General features: G+C 37.3%; 1 protein-coding gene across 1 annotated transcript in view; it reads left to right on the top strand.

Moving 5' to 3' along the window:
* LOC110096670 overlaps nt 1-16,998 on the top strand; it is a 31,782-nt gene extending 14,784 nt beyond the window's left edge. The window contains exons 4-14 of the mRNA XM_020822728.2: nt 1,776-1,906; nt 1,988-2,101; nt 2,253-2,375; nt 11,989-12,062; nt 12,867-13,036; nt 13,408-13,458; nt 14,351-14,460; nt 14,673-14,786; nt 14,963-15,088; nt 15,323-15,386; nt 16,722-16,998. Of these exons, the coding sequence (XP_020678387.1) occupies nt 1,776-1,906; nt 1,988-2,101; nt 2,253-2,375; nt 11,989-12,062; nt 12,867-13,036; nt 13,408-13,458; nt 14,351-14,460; nt 14,673-14,786; nt 14,963-15,088; nt 15,323-15,350 (1,041 nt within the window). The 3' untranslated portion in view covers nt 15,351-15,386; nt 16,722-16,998. The remainder of the gene's footprint in view (nt 1-1,775; nt 1,907-1,987; nt 2,102-2,252; nt 2,376-11,988; nt 12,063-12,866; nt 13,037-13,407; nt 13,459-14,350; nt 14,461-14,672; nt 14,787-14,962; nt 15,089-15,322; nt 15,387-16,721) is intronic.
* The last annotated feature ends 398 nt before the right edge of the window (nt 16,999-17,396 follow it).

Genomic DNA, 17,396 nt, shown 5'->3' with positions numbered 1-17,396 from the left:
ATCGGGTCCATCATCCATTCCCCCACCATCAGCTTTAAGTGCAGGATGGTGAAATTTCTACTTTAAATATCAAACTCTCCAAATTCCCAAATTCAAATCCAGTTCTCAAATACCTAAATCAAAACCTAATTTCCAAATCCAACTTCTACCAATATCCAAACCCATCGCTGCTACTATATGCCAGATAACACGTATATTCTACTTATCTGATTGACGACTAGCCTTAATCGAAAGTTCTCTCTTGTGATCGAGAGGGGTAATTAACTATAGGGGCTTGCGCCTATAAGAAACCAGAACTCAGATCATAAAGTCCTCACAAAATGAGGGCGAAATCTCTGGGTAGTGTCTTATCTACAAACCCATCTGCCTTCCAAAATTTACCCCGGAATTTAGTTCGTTAAAACTCCCTCGCCGAATAAGAAAAGCGAGTGGAGGCCGAGGCCGAATTTTCGGAGCCCACATCATATTAGACAAACACTCACCCTAAGTTTACAAAGTGTACCTTTGGACAAAACAACACATTGTTGCTAACAAGTATCCTTCGGTCAAGTGGGGTCGACTATCTCCTTTGACTAAGTAGACTAAGTATCATGATAATCCGAGATGATGAAACCATGGGATCTTAATCGAGTTTGTCATCGTTCCCCAACCACCTGCTTTAAGTGAATGATGGTAAATTTTAATTATTAAAAACCCAATTTTTAAACTTCAAAGTTGTTGCTTCTATACACTGAGTACTTTGTACCTATCTGGTAATTAGTCTTTATTGAAAGTTCTCTCTCATTTTTTGAGGGGTAATTAACCATAGGGGCTTGCGTCTATGAGAAATCAAACATCATATTATAAAGTCCTCTTTAAATGAAGTCCTCTTTAAATGAGGACAAAATCTTTGGATATTATCTTAGCTAATATCTAATCTGTCTTCTGAAAATTAATCCTTAAACCTAATCCATTAAAACTCTTCCCATCAATAAAAAGGCATGGAGACACTTGGTATGAATTTTTTGAGCCCACTTGAACTTGAGTTACGGAAATGATTTAGAATTTTTCAAGTCAAGAAAATGAATACTTTCCATCATGTTATTGCAGTATATTGTCTTGGGACTCTTGACTCATGAACTTTGCTGAAAATACGTTTTTTTAAGGCAGTGAAGGCAAGTAATTGATGTCCGAAGTTAACAAATCATGGCAATTGGCAAGCAAGTTGCAACTAAGCTTTATCCTAATCCAACTTATAATATTTTTTATTATTTATTTATTTTTTATTTTTTTTCCAACTATTATAATATTTAGTTGTATTTACAGAAGTCTCTTTTTAATGAAATTTAAGTAGGCAATTTCTATTAGATTTTGATTCTAAAGGTTTGCAAGCCATGCTCTTTTAACTTTTTGTTGTATGCTAAATTTATGAAGCCATCGCTTTTTGCAGTTTCTATATGGAAGCCTATTCACATATTTGGCTTATTTTATTTCTTGCATTATACTCATTGACTAAAGATATTGAAATATTCCACGGGCTTGATTATGTGGAAATTTTAGTTTGTGGGGATGATTTCATTGGGGGCATGGAAACAATACACTTGATCAGTATGGTGACACAGGAGATAAGATTCATAGAAAAGATGCTGCCTAAACTAGGCAAATGGAGGGTTAAGATTTTATTTAGGTGTAATCTCAAATAATAGAGTTTCTTTGGCTTTTTAATAGTAGTATGGATTTTCTGGATTGAATTTATGATCTGTATTTCAGTTTAACATTCTTAAACTGTTTTGCAGGACATGCTCTGTGCTCTTGCTGAAATTTTAAGCGACAGGCAGCTTCTTGGCGAGAGTTATGATAAAAAACTGAAGGAAACTAAGATAGGAATCATGCAGATAGCACTATCAACAGCAGAATGGCTAGTCAGGTTTAATATAAATGAATGTCACGAAATAGGTAGCATTATTTGCAACGCCCTTATTTGTGTTACATTGTCTTAACATTGTAGGGATATGGGTTATCGAAAATATGAGCTAGAAGATGAATCTCTGCTGTACAGACCTTTTGTTAACGTGTACTTTGGTGCAGCATATGTAAAATGGCTATTTAATCATGATGGAAAGTAGGTTTGCATTTCTTGTAAATTAGTTCAAGTTCTACAATTTTTTTCATTTTCTTTCAAGTACCATATTCCATGAACGATGATGGTTGTATTAACATTTTAATAAGCAGACTATTACTGAAAATCCTAACATCCCAACTTGCATTGACAGACAAAGAAGTGAAGAATATGTTGTAAGAGCGTACAAGGGTGGCCTAAATAAAGCAACCCACAAGTCAACAGAGACATATTTTGAACGATACTTCTCTTTCAAGCGAAGCTTACCACCCAAAAGGTTTAAATAACTTTATCTGAGCCTTTAATAATATTTTTTGTTAGCATAGAGTAGAAATTTCCTGATAGGGAAGTAGTGAACTTGCAGTTTTCTTTAGGGTGTGCTATTATAAAGTTTGAATAATCTCTATGCCATTTCCTAACATTATTTAGGGCCGAGAAGTATCTGATTTCATGCAGATTGGGCCCTGAATCAAGATGGAACCAATCTGGCTGTCTCGAATAAATATTAATATTTTTTTAAAGTAATTTTATTTTATTTATTAAATTTAAATATTAAAAAATAATAATAACCACCTAAGTTTTAATTAAATGTTAAACATTTTATCTTTTTTTTTTTTCTAAATTTTTACTAAGTTTTAAAAATCCCACCTGAATTTTAAAATTCATGCGAACAGACTCGAGCTAGTTTAAAGTGGGACGAGCTTGAGTTTGAGCTCGTCTGTCGATGATGCAGGACTACGTATGCAATGTTTAATTCATTTAGATTTTGCACAACTTAATATTAGAATAATTCTAGAACAAATCTACTAGCAAATTCAAACACCAAAGTAAAGCAATTAGTGGTTATCCGCTTAGGTTTAAAATCACATGATAAGAACTTTGAGGCTTCCAAAAAGAAATAGAAAAACAACACAATGAGCAGTAGTAGTTTTCAAACTAATCCCTAATCTAACAATGAGAATTAGGATGCATCGAGGTGCACTCAAATCCTACGATTACTACGCTTAAGCGAGAGCAATTGGAAGTGTCCGTCGTGACTGCAATCAAACCAACGAGAGTTTAGACTAAAAGGAATACGATGCAAGGGAAAAGAGAAACCTTCGTTAGGGAGAGGTGGAGATCCTCCACTCGACGCCTTCAAAGTGTTCGTCAATGGCTTCCGTCAAGGCAAATAGGATGCGCTCCACGTAGTCTTCAACGGTGCGGTCAATACTCGGGTTCACGTCGAAGAAAGTGGATCGTAGGATGTCGGTGAAGCTGTCTTCGTCCCAAGTTAAACCATACTCAGTTTCAGGATCCGCCATTCATGGGGCTAGGGAACAAATCTCCTCTTGTCTTGCTAGTGTTCTTGAAGGTTGCCGAAGAGAAAGAAATTTCTCTTGCAAGTGGAGAAAGAATAACTCCTAAATTCCCTTTTCAAAATTCTGAAAATAAACTCAGATTTTGGAGCCAAAATCTGAGAGAAATCTCAGGATTCTAGGCTTAGGAGCAAGGGGAATTGGAAGGAGAATTCAAGCTTTCATTCCAGCAAGGTATTGAAGTGGGAGATAGGGAATTTAAGAGGGAGAGGTGGTCGGGTAAGGAGAGAGGAACAGGAAGGGCGGCAGGATAGAGGGGAAATCTGAGGGATTTCTATTCCTAAATCAGTGAATTGATTTGAGAACTAGAATAGGAAATAAGGCTTAGGAAAAATCTGCTAGAGGCAACATAAAGGGATTTGGAATTAGTTTCCAAAAGCAATTTGGGGAGAATAGGCAATAATTATTAATTAAAGCCAAGAAGGGGGTGAAGGGGGCCGGCGGATCCAAAGGGGAAATATGGGTTTAATGCACTCAATTGTGGTTACTTAATTTGGGATTAGGATTTAGGAAAGAAATAAATAAATAATATTTGAATTTGAAATTCAAATAAAATTGATTTAGTAACTTTCCAAAATATGATGATAAATTAGGAAAGAATTCAAATTTCAAATTAGTTGAATTTGAAATTTTTAAACTCTTCCCAAAATTAATTTACCCAAATTAGGCAAGGATTTTAATGGGAAACGGAGTGGGAGGGCGGCGGTGGCTAAGTGTTGGGTCGGCGGTATGGGGGAGTTGGGTAGGGATTTGGCTGTAGATATGAGGGAGGGAAAGGGTTCGGCTAGGTGGATGGGTTTGGTGACTTGGTGAGTTTTGGATTGAGGGGTTAGAAAAGAAAAACAATGGATGGGAAAGAAATGAGATAAATGAAGAAAACCACGAACCCGACTTATGTAGGTTGGTGGGTATTGCGCCAATCTTCTTCCCCTCCTAGGAAGTTCTCTCCATTAGAAGTTAGAACTCTCAAGCTCTCAACGCTCATGCAAGAAGAAATTCCAATAAGCAATCTTTCATCCACCAAAATAGATCAAAGGGGGCTTTAAATAGCCTCATAAAAAGGACTCAAAACAAAAGACACAAATGCCCCTTGGACTTACATACGACATCCCTTCATAAGAAGGTACAACGGGAAAAACACCTAAGAAAATAAGAAAATACATGAATAATAAAATAACACCAATGACTCATAAATATAAAGACTCGATCGTGGCCGTAGATCGGCGGCCATGTCTCTGATAAACCTTCCACGATCTGATGTCCCCATCATTCTCCTGGGGTGGGGAAAACTCGACTCCGTCGAGTAAGAATCTCTGCCACTCTCGTAGATCTCTAGTGCATTCGGATCAATCTGCTGCAACTACTCGCGATCTAGCCACGCATCCTCTGACTCGGGCTTTCCTTTCCACTTGATCAAATACCTTCTTCGTCCTCCTTCTCGTGTGGATATGATCTCATCACTTAAATACTGCCTCCACTTGCTCAGCCATGAGAAATTTGGGAATATCTGGTAGTGTAGGTAGGTTCGAGATCTCACAAGGTAGGTTCACACAAGGCTGCTTTGATAGTGGATTTGGGGGTTAAAATCAGGACCTTCATATGCCACTAAGTCTTCTATGTTAAAAGAGGGATTTATATTGAACTCTGCAGGCAGATCTACTACATACGCATTGTCGTTAATTTTCTTAAGTATTTTGAAAGGTCCAGCATTCTTTGCATGCAATTTCTTAAATGTTCTTGGAGCTAACCGTTCCGGACGAATCCGTACCATCACATAGTCACCAACCTCAAAAGTTTTAAATCGACGTTTTAAATCTGCATGTAATTTATATTCATGATTATTCTTTTTAATTTATTGTGCAATATCCTTATGAAGTTCATGCAAATGCTGATGCAGACTCATAAATCTTATACATAGAACTCATGGATATCAGATCTAATGACTGTCTAGGTTTGAACCCGTATACAATTTCAGAAGGACTTAGAACAAGGGTAAAAATCACTGAATCAAGGTAGTCGAGACCACCTGAAATACGATTAGATAGGGAGGCTCCAGGGGCTAGATCTAGAACATATGAAATGCCTCTAATCGGGGGTAATGGGTCGGGAAGACCATCAGGATGGATCTCAACAAGTCTACTAGGAATGAGCTGACTCTCATGAGGGACTGATTCATCAGACTCAGTGGGAGTCTCACGATCGACTAAGGTGTGTAAAGGCACGCTTTGGGCTATGGCGGCTATCAGGTTCAGTCCCTTCTTGGCTTTGACAGGGTTGGATTCAGGATCATCTGAAACCTGAGGCTGTGATGGCAAAAGCTTGATCTTTATACCATCATGTTCAAACACGCAGATGTTTGAACGACCATATATGTGGACATCGTTGTCAAAAATCTAGGGGCGTCCTAGAAGGATTTTTCCAACATTCATGATCAACACATCACACCAAATATTCTCCTTATAGTCAGCAAAGGAGATATGTATGAAGCTATGTTCCTTTACCTCCAAGGCAGTGGTGTTGACCCAAGCTACCTTATAGGGGTTGGGGTGGGGAACGACAGACAGACCAAGCTTAAACACCATGCTGGAGGAGACAGCATTGATGAAGCTGCCACTATCCACAACGACTTTATAGTTCTTATCCTTAATTTTAGTGTAGGTGTGAAAGATCGTAGTCCTACGCCAGTCGTCGGTGGTAACGGGTTGTGACAGTGCACATCTCGCCACGCAGGTGGGAGAAGTGTCAATTTTTTGAATGTACTGGATGATAGCAGTGTCATCATCCTCCTCAAAGAATTCACCATCATTGTCCACTTGGTGAATCTGGTCGATTTCGGGATCGAATTCAGCTTCAGTGATCTCTTCGATAATCGTGACTTTATATAGACTAGAGCACTGAGAGGCGATATGCCTATACCCCTTACATCTAAAGCATTTGGTCCCGGGGTTAGATCGATGGGTGATCAGAGTGGGAGATTTATTTCTAACATTAGGACGAGGAGTGGGGGGACCAGACGAGGGTCGGGTAGTGCTCCCAGGGGTCGACTGGGCAGTGGGGGTGTGAGGGGTGGAACTACCAGAAGGTCTGTAGGAAGGCCTAGAGTCATGTGAACGACTCGGGTGCTGAGAATGGGTCTCCTCTAGATCAAGCACTAGGCTGTAGGCATTCTCCAGTGTAGTGACGTTCCGGGCAAACAACTCATTGCGTATATCCTCACGCAACCCGGTACAAAACATAGATAAGATCTGCGCGGGGGTGGTAGAGGTCTCCCCTTTGCAGCGAATCAAGAAGTCATCAAACGAGGCGATGTACTCCTTCACTGGTTTGTTGCCTTGGGGGTCAGCCTATTCCACCTGTCCAATAGGCGGGGGAAGTACGACGGAGGCAAGTACTTCTGCTTGAGTTCCCACTTCATGGACATCCAATCTACAATAGGGTAATCATTTCTATCTTCTCTGAGACTCTCTAAGTTCCCCCAAAACTGACTCGCCCTACCCGTTAGTTTCATAGTCGTAAAACTAACCTTCCTGGCCTCAGATATATCATACCACTTAAAAAAACTGTCCATACCTTTGACCAAGTCCAGGAAGAGCTGGGGATCGGGGTGCCATCAAAGGTAGGAGCATCGACCTTAATGTTCTTCATAAGTGGCGCATCAGGGTCGTGGCCGTGGTTGGTAGCTCGATGATTGGCACGGTGATGCCTCTCATCCAAATCAGGATCATGTCCATGGTAGGGAGCTCGATGATTGGCCCGATGTGGCCTCTTATCCGGGTAAGTCTCATCCCCATACATAGAAGGTGGTCTAGATGGGATGTAAGGCGTAGGGTGATTTCTAGCTCGCTCAAGTGTATTAAATCTCTCGGTGGTGTTCCTACGAAGCTCAGCTAGGTCGACTTGGTTCTCTTTGAGTTGTTGGCTAATATTGTTCATTTGGCGTACCAAGAGGTCTAAAGTCCTTCCTAGTTGATCCGGGTCCATTCCTAAACACAATGGGGTGCTGAGAAGGCTTCCTAGGAAGTGGCCAGCAAACTAGGGGATGGAAAGACACTCTATAATGACCCTATATGGTGCAAGAAATTTAGGGACAGCAAACCACACTAATGTACGAAGTCACCCTAGCACTAGAAAGGTTTGTGAAGCTAAGGACAGCAAATAAGCACTTCACTAGTGGCCCTAAAAGCTTGCTAAAAGCTGTAGAAATTTCTGTACAGCACACTTAAAATGGAGTGTAATGGTGAACTAAGATGCTTTATGCATGTAAAATGACACACGATGAATAGTTAGCACCTTAGTAGCTTTTTATATGAAAACAGAGTAAAATAAATGCAGAAAGGAAAACTACCAGGAATCTTAAAACATGCAAGAGCATACCATGTTCTGATATCAGATGATGCAGGACTACGTATGCAATGTTTAATTCATTTAGATTTTGCACAACTCAAGATCAGAATAATTCTAGAACAAATCCACTAGCAAATTTAAACACCAAAATAAAGCAATTAGTGGTTATCCGCTTAGGTTTAAAATCACATGATAAGAACTTTGAAGCTTCCAAAAAGAAATAGAAAAACAACACAATGAGCAGTAGTAATTTTCAAACTAATCCCTAATCTAACAATGAGAATTAGGATGCATCGAGGTGCACTCAAATCTTACGATTACTGCGCTTAAGCGAGAGCAATTGAAAGAGTCCGTCGTGACTGCAATCAAACCAACGAGAGTTTAGACTAAAAGGAATACGATGCAAGGGAAAAGAGAAACCTTCGTTAGGGAGAGGTGGAGATCCTCCACTCGACGCCTTCGAAGTGTTCGTCAATGGCTTCCGTCAAGGCAAATAGGATGCGCTCCACATAGTCTTCAACGGTGCGGTCAATACTCGGGTTCACGCCGAAGAAAGTGGATCGTAGGATGTCGGTGAAGCCGTCTTCGTCCCAAGTTAAACCATACTCAGTTTCGAGATCCTCCATTCATGGGGCTAGGGAACAAATCTCCTCTTGTCTTGCTAGTGTTCTTGAAGATTGCCGAAGAGAAAGAAATTTCTCTTGCAAGTGGAGAAAGAATAACTCCTAAATTCCCTTTTCAAAATCCTGAAAATAAACTCAGATTTTGGATCCAAAATCTGAGAGAAATCTCAGGATTCTAGGCTTAGGAGCAAGGGGAATTGGAAGGAGAATTCAAGCTTTCATTCCAGCAAGGTATTGAAGTGGGAGATAGGGAATTTGAGAGGGAGAGGTGGTCGGGTAAGGAGAGAGGAACAGGAAGGGCGGCGGGATAGAGGGAAAATCTGAGGGATTTTCTATTCCTAAATCAGTGAATTGATTTGGGAACTAGAATAGGAATAAGGCTTAGGAAAAATCTGCTAGAGGAAACGTAAAGGGATTTGGAATTAGTTTCCAAAAGCAATTTGGGGAGAATAGGCAATAATTATTAATTAAAACCAAGAAGGGGGTGAAGGGGGCCAGCGGCATCCAAAGGGGAAATATGGGTTTAATGCACTCAATTGTGGTTACTTAATTTGGGATTAGGATTTAGGAAAGAAACAAATAAATCCTATTTGAATTTGAAATTCAAATAAAATTGATGTAGTAACTTTCCAAAGTAGGATGATAAATTAGGAAAGAATTCAAATTTCAAATTAGTTGAATTTGAAAATTTGAAACTCTTCCCAAAATTAATTTACCCAAATTAGGCAAGGGTTTCAATAGGAAACGGAGTGGGAGGGTGGCGGTGGCTAAGTGTTGGGTTGGCGGTATGGGGGAGTTGGGTAGGGATTTGGCCGTAGATATGAGGGAGGGAAAGGGTTCGACTAGGTGGATGGGTTTGGTGACTTGGTGAGTTTTGCATTGAGGGATGAGAAAAGAAAAACAACAGATGGGAAAGAAACGTGATAAATGAAGAAAACCACGAACCCGACTTATCTAGGTTGGTGGGTATTGCGCCAATCTTCTTCCCCTCCTAGGAAGCTCTCTCCATTAGAACTCTCAAGCTCTCAACGCTCATGCAAGAAGAAATTTCAATAAGCAATCATTCATCCACCAAAATAGAACAAAGGGGGCTTTAAATAGCCTCATACAAATGACTCAAAACAAACGACACAAATGCCCCTTGGGCTTACATACGACATCCCTTCATAAGAGGGTACAACGGGAAAAACAAAATGACACATATGCAAATAAGAAAATACATGTATAATAAAATAACACCAATGACTTAGAAATATAAAGACTTGATCGTGGCTGTAGATCGACGGCCACGTCTCTGATAAACCTTCCACGATCTGATGTCCCCATGAGCTCGATTCTAGCTCGAGCTTGAGTTCGAGCTCTCTTTTCAACTGACGAGCCGAGCTCGATAAGACCTAAACTCGACTCATTAACACCCCTAGTTCTAGCTAAAAACTGAGGTGATTTTTTATCTATTTGATCTTCGGGTCAAGTTCTGTACTACTAATTTCAAGCTTTTATATACATTTCATGCTGGAGTTATTGATATAGAATGCATTAAATTAGGCATAACAAGCATAAGCCATTCTTTTCGTGCTTTGAAATCTGTAGTGCTACGAGATACCTTACTTTTTTAATGTTTAATCTTGAGAGGTGACTATTATTATTTTAGCTGCAATTGATGCCATGTAATCTGCTTTCTATTAGGTGATTTTTCTATGCCCATTTGTTGTTTTGTTTCTTAGTCCATGGTTAGTACCATTTATAGTTTCTATAATCTGTTTTCTATTTTGAGAAAACCTAGAAAAAACGTTAAATTAGTTCTAAAGCATATTTGACTGAACTCATGTTCTAAAATCCATAAAACACCTTCATAGTTATTTTGAAATTTTTTAGAAATATTCAATAAATCAATTCTAGAAGGACATTATACATTTTAATTACCAAATAATATTAATATAAGTCTGATAAAGTAAGTACCATTTTCTGTTGTTATTTAAGATTATTGTAAAATACGCTATAGCTTCTAAATTATTGTTTTAATACTGTTGAGTATGGTACTTGAAAATTCAGTTTTTGGATCATCCCAAGCCGTCCAATAAAAAATGGCAAAATTCATACTTCTTTGATTTTTATGTGGCATTGTGAGAACGTGATAATGGTCATTATGAATCTATACTGTCAAATCACTTCAACGATTTGTGATGACTCATCAATCAAGATCTTGAAAATTCAATTTAGATATAATTGTCCACATTCAATGTATGTGGATCATTGTATTAATTGTTGATTGGGGAATCAAATTTTAATTAATTTCAAATTTATAGTGATTGAGGGACTTCCTAAAGTAGGTGTAGGCTATTTAGGAATGATTTTAAAATTCAAATTCATTTGAATTTGAATTAAGAAATCTTTCCAATTAAGATAGGGGCTAAGTTAGGAAGGTAATAATGGGGTAATTGAATTGGATTCAAGGGGGCTTGGGCTAGGTTAGGCCGGCGGTTAAGGGTTTGTGGAATTATGGCCTGCGATTGTTGACTGTAACTGCAGCACGTGACTCACGCACGACAAGCCCACCGACATACCCAAACGGCACAACGATTCGCTCACCGCCTCACTCACGATAATAAATCCCTCTCTCATTCGGTTCCGTGGAGGTAGGGATTTTGCTAGCGGTTTGGGGGAGATGAGGGAGAGACCGTCGGTTGGTAGGAAAAGGGGCGGGGGCCAGTGGTGGGGAAGGGATTGGGGAGGTAGACTGTGAGCCCGGACTCTTCCGACGGCTGACGGGTATTGTCTTTGCCCTCACCTAGGGACTTCTCCTTTCTCTAGAGCTCTCAATACTCAAGGGAACTAGAATGCTGAAAATCTTCATTAATCAATCATCATCTCATACAATAGGGAAGACCATCATATATAGATCTCTAATAAAAGAAAAACACAAGACTCAAATGCCCTCAATGCTACAACATAAAATAATCCCTCTCGGGTGTACAATGATAAAATAGAACATAAATAAAATAAAATACATAAATGCATCATAAAATAGAATATAAATAAAATAAAATACATAAATGCATCATAAATAAAGACTTTGAATCGTAGCCTTTGATCTATGATTCCTTTGATGATAGACGCGTCGATATCTCCTGCTAATGTTTTCATCCGATACAGAAGAGAGTGAGGGAGGGAAAGAGAACTTGGCATATGAAAGGGATACAAGAAAGAGGTAGGGAGGCCGATTCTGGGTATACTTTGGAAGATGTTGAGTGTTTTTTTTTTTTTTTAATTACTTTTTATCTGATGGCTGACAATACTTCTCAATAAGAGGCCTGCAATGTCAATTTTCTCTGTTAAGCGTGCTTTTAATATATGTGATCTAAAAGGGCTCCAACTTAATCTAGTGAAGATATCCATAAAGTTAATCTGACAGCTGATAGTACTTCTTAGTATCATGTGTTATTTGCGTATCAAAATCAATTGGTAGGAAACTTGGTATTTTTTGTTGTTGCCTTATGGAATATGTAATCTGCAGTTAGCTGATATTTCAATCAGTTAAAATAATGACGACTACTTCAATTTGTAGGAGACGGAAGTTTAATGGCCATACACTCACACCTGACTTTCTTAGTATTGATGCTCCAGCTGAGGAGAAAGAAGGTTGTCACTCTTTTCCTGATTCTTGCAACAACTTCTGCAAAGTTAGCTTTCTATTGGCACATCATAGGAAGTATCTATCAAACATGATATCAACGTTTCCTCATTTTTCTAGCTACTTGTGAGATCTTGTATTTCTACTACTGGTGAGGTTGGCAGTTTGGTGGAAGATATGGTCTGCTAATTTTTGTGTAATATCTTTGCTCAATTTCACCATTCAAGGTGCTGTTGCATGAACATCTATATTGGAAATTCTGAGATGCCCCTTAGCTGCTTTGCTAAGGTGTTGTGGTCATTTACATTTATGTGAGATATTCTGTTTATGATTGTCTTGATTGTGTTAACAAGTGGGATGATCATCCCCATTGTTTGTATAGCCTCCCAAATTGTAAAAAGTGAGGATAACAAAACAATATGAATGAAATTTCTGCAACTTTGAGCTTTAAAACAGTTCATAATTGATTTCCATATTATGAGCTAAAAAAAAAACTCTTAAGCTCTAAAACAGTATTTGCGGCATCTTGAACTATGCTAGATGTCATTTCCTATTTGTTCATTTCATGGTCCCCAACTCCCCATGACTATTTTGATATCTTTTCAGTCCCAAAACCTGCAATTATTTTCAGATGACACGTGGATTAATATGCATATAATACTTAAAATGTGTTATTTTTATCTTTTATTTATGATGAGTTAAGGTTTTGTTTGAATGCTTCTATATCCTTCATCTTTCTGTTACATTTATCTCGTTTCATGCATCTGTTTATAGAAGCATATAACTGATTTTTGGCTCATCTTTTGAATTAGTTGATGGACGGGCATACTGGGATTTTACAGTATCTGAAAAAGACATGGATGAAATGTGGAAAAATCCAGATGTGAACAAAGAATGGACAAAATCTGGCAAGAGACGGAGAAGAGTACAGTTCTCCCAAGATTCTGATGGTAGATCTTATATTTCTCGGGTTGAGGTGAAGGTAAAAATTGAAATTTGTGACAAGATATATTCCAGAGGCCTATGAGGATGATTTGAATTTAAAATACCCTCATGCTCTAAAATAGTTGAACAAAATCTAACGAGCAATGTGGTAGCGCATGCTTCTCACAAGAATATGAGGAGAGTGATTTTTTTTTTTTGGAATTGTTTTAATAGTCAGTGGCAACCTCTTAGTGTCAGCCCTTAGTATGAGACTGTGATGTGATTATATTCATAAGATAAATACCTTCCACATGTGATTCTTTAATAAGAGAAAGATACATAAAATAAGAGGAATTTATTATTCCTGTTGATATGCAATGTTATGATCCCAATGCAACAATTAGTATATGATAATTGCATCTTTTGCAGGCAGTTGCTGAAATCATCGTTTCAAGATACTTCAAAGAAAGATTGCAACCGGTAAGCTTTTCCAGAAAATATTTCCATGTTATGTAAATTATGTCATGCATTTTAGCACTTTCTAAAATATTTCACTAAAATCATATGGTTAGTTATGCCCCTAAAATCTCCCCATTGAATCCACTTGAAGGAATGAGTGAGTACATGACAAATGAATGCACAACATTGTTAATGAGCTGATTCAATCAAATCTGGCTTGTTCCAGTCATGCCCTAGCTTGGGCTCGACAAAATTTTCATCTTTGTATAGGGAAAAAAATTGGTGGGATACTAGTGCGATTGCATGGTGGCAGCTCCATAAGTTAGTGTAGCCAAGAAACCTGGTTTGAGATTGAGAGGTTTTTCTAAACTTCATTGCCAAGAAGCTATGCTTCTATAGATTGCTGAAGAATGATCTAACCCTAGAATAGGAGACTAATCTTGAGGAGGGTATTTTGAGCTCAACAAATTAATTTCATTCAAATTTAAGTAAAAAAATGCTACAACAACGAAATTAATGGAATATTTACCAGTGGCAACTTTTGTGAAGGCAAAAAAACCAAGCTTGGGGATTATCTTGAAATCTTAAATTGCACTAGGGATCAAAGTGAAGGGTTCCCCTCCCCCCTTCCCTGCTGGCATGTTTGTATATGTTCTTTGCTGGAGAATCATCTCCCCATCAAGATTTAAGTTCCTTACCTTGCTGTTGTTTTATTTACTAAGCACTGGATTTCTGAATTTATAACTTTGATTGATTAAATGCACGTGATTTAAACACAAAAAGTGCATTTTTTTTCCTTTCAAGCCATTTCCTTGTTATTTCATTATCTACGGCTAGAATTGCTTGATACTCCCACGGTTTAACTTTTGGCATTTGCATTTCTTAAGTTTGTGTTTCTAATTGTTACAAGCAGACAACTTTGGCAGCAGTTGCAGAGATTCGTAGCCTGAGGTTTGTAAATGGACTGGGCTCACATACTGGATTGATGGGAATTGACTATCCTACTGCTTTCTGGATGTACAGGTCAATGTCTTAAACTTGTAAATGTAACTATTCAATTGAGCCGTTTGTACTCATTTTAGAGGTTTCTCTCATCAAGTGCTATGAAATTGTCTCTTTCCATTTCAACACGACAATTAAGCCAATATACTTGGTTTCTACCCCCATTCCGTCCCAAATTTAATATGTATTTTTCGAACTCTCTGACGTGCTTGAAATCTCTTTATTGCCCCAAGGGACCTCGGCTTTAGGGCATACGAAGTTAACTCTGTGGAGGATCTATACAATCCATTTGTGTCCATTTACTTTGGAGCTGCCTATTATACTTGGCTTTCTAAATTTGAAGGAAGGTAAATATTTATTATGAATTTACAGCCCTGGACAACCGCACATGAATTCCTCAAATAAAGTTCTGATTTCATAAACTATTTCTTCTATTTTTATTAAAGCATCATTTATATTTCTTAATGGATCTTTTCTTTTGCTGATCATATCTGTCCCATCCTTACATTATATTTTAAATCAGGGAAAGAAGCCAAGAATTCGTTGTTCAAGCATATATGGGTGGGCCAGAAAATGTTAATTTGCAGGAGACCGGCCCTTTTTGGAAAAAGTTCCAAGAGGCTCTGAGATATTACGAAGTAGCAAAGAAGTATGTTTATTTTCTATGACATTGAAAAAGCCAACGTGTTTCTTTCCTTCAATAAATTGTTTTAGTTATCCACAAATTGTTTTTATTGTATTGTCAACTACTGATGATAACTTAGGCTCCTTGGGTTGAAGTGGCTTCCCTGTTATCTCTATTGTTTTCATTATTTAATTTTTTGTTTTTGCCTTAATCCACATCCATTTGATTCTTCTTAAAACTTTTGATGAATCTCAACAGGGAAAGAAAAGGTTGCTGCATCTTATGATATTTGAGCATAATCTAACTGCGAGGCCTCCGCTAGGTAGGCCATCAAGATGGATTCATTCATCTTCGTCTAATGATTGATTGTATTACTTTTGGTTGTTTTATACTCATTAGGTGGAGTTTTCTTGGATTAATGCTTATTCTACGAAGATTAAGTAAGAAATAATTATTCTCTGATTAATCAAAAGAAATGGATCTTTTAGCTGTATGTGCTATTATGCTGCAGGATATTGATGGACCAGATGATTTGAATGGGAAGGAATTATAAAGTTTGCTAACCAAGAGGTAGCTGTTTAGGAATGTTCCTAAACAAAGGGGAATTGTTTAGGAAAGTTTTAATTATAATTGGACGAGAATTATTTAGGGAAAAAGATCTAATTTTAATTCAAATATGAGAGATAATTAATTAGGAAATATTTTCTAATTAAAGATGGTTGATTTGGGGGTTGATTTGGAGGGTATTAATTAGGAAATGTTTCCAAATTGAAGAGGGATTTGGGAGGAACATAATTAAGAAAATATGAGAAATTTGGGAGGGGATTGGGGGAGGGCTGTTTGGGTATTTGTTGTTTATTATTTGCTTTTTTTGAAAGAGAAATGGAATTTATTCAGATAAGAAAAGAGACATACAAAGCAAGGTCATAAAGAGGCCAGAACAAGAAAAGGATACAAACAAAGGATAACTTAAATCTAGCATAAAATATAATCATTTCTCAAAAGTATATTTCTAATCTAAATCTCAATGTAGATAAGGTCTTGGCATGAAAAATATTTAGGCATTTCCAATGAATAATAAATGGGAATTCTGTCGGAAATGCCTCCTTTGATTCTGACGGTTTTTACACCAAATATTCCATTGGAAATTTCATCAACTTAATTCCCTTAGTTATTTCGCCAGTATTTCCGCATCTTTGGTGGGTTAAATTATTATTGAGCTAAATAACATTTGACAAATCTCTTCTTTGACTCAATAATGTCACTTTAATCTTGATATCCTCGATAACACTTTTCTAAACCACAAACATTGTCAACTCTCAAAGTCTCAAAAGGTTTAAATACCTTCCAACCTCAACAAGCCCAAAATAGATCTGAACTTTATTATCCATGAGAGTCCTCTGAAGCACTTATCTTGTACACCAAAGTGGATCTACTGATTTCAAAGATATAATTGCCACTAAACTTTTATACATCTAATGTGATTGTTTCCTCCAATTCCTTGCGTTAAATGCTTTAATGTTATGACTTAACATTGGAATAGACTGCAACGATCTTTCTTGATGATTAAATCATCAAATTTTATGTTTAAAAAACAACTCATTCTTTGTAAAATATTCTGTAATTCTGATCTGATTTTTGCCATTCTTGTGTGCAGAATGATCTTCTTTGTTCCAGTTCTACACAATACCTACACTGGATATGAAAATACACCGAAGAAATTGATTTCTTAATGGCATTGATTCTGTCTCTGCCATTCCCTAAATGTATTACCTCCTACTAATAAGGCTTTCAAATCTATTATCTAATAAGTACAGTTCATGATTTCTATAGTTACATAAATGTAAAGTGGCATAGCAGTGTTTAATATTTTCAATCATTTCATTTTCATTTCCTTCTCTTGTAAACCTTACACAATAACAGATTATGATGGTAAAATATTTTTCCCATTCTTTTTTTTTTTCCTAAAAATTATAGGTATAGTGGCCTTCATTGATCCGGCTTGAATTTTCTTACTTATTTGTGTGCCTCGTTCATGTATCATGTACTTGTCATGAAATCTGCATCTGACAGCTACTGTATTTATTGTGACTTTCCCATAGAACAAATTCTTCTATGGGCTTATTTGGTTGCTTTTAAGTTGTAAAGTATGCTTTTGAAAAATGATGAATTTATTTAATTCATCATTTAATTTTAGATAATTATAAAAAAATATGGGATTTGAAACATGCATACAGATTTGAATTCCTTAAAAACCGATAAATTCATTTTTCAAATTTAATTGGAGTAAACTATAAGGAATCATTAAGACGTTTTTTCTCAAATGAACCCT

This window comes from Dendrobium catenatum, unplaced genomic scaffold, assembly GCF_001605985.2.
Source record: "Dendrobium catenatum unplaced genomic scaffold, ASM160598v2 fragScaff_scaffold_716, whole genome shotgun sequence".
Lineage (NCBI taxonomy): Eukaryota > Viridiplantae > Streptophyta > Magnoliopsida > Asparagales > Orchidaceae > Dendrobium > Dendrobium catenatum.
Note: the sequence above shows the minus strand (reverse complement) of the source record. Positions and strands in the feature narration are given on the sequence as shown.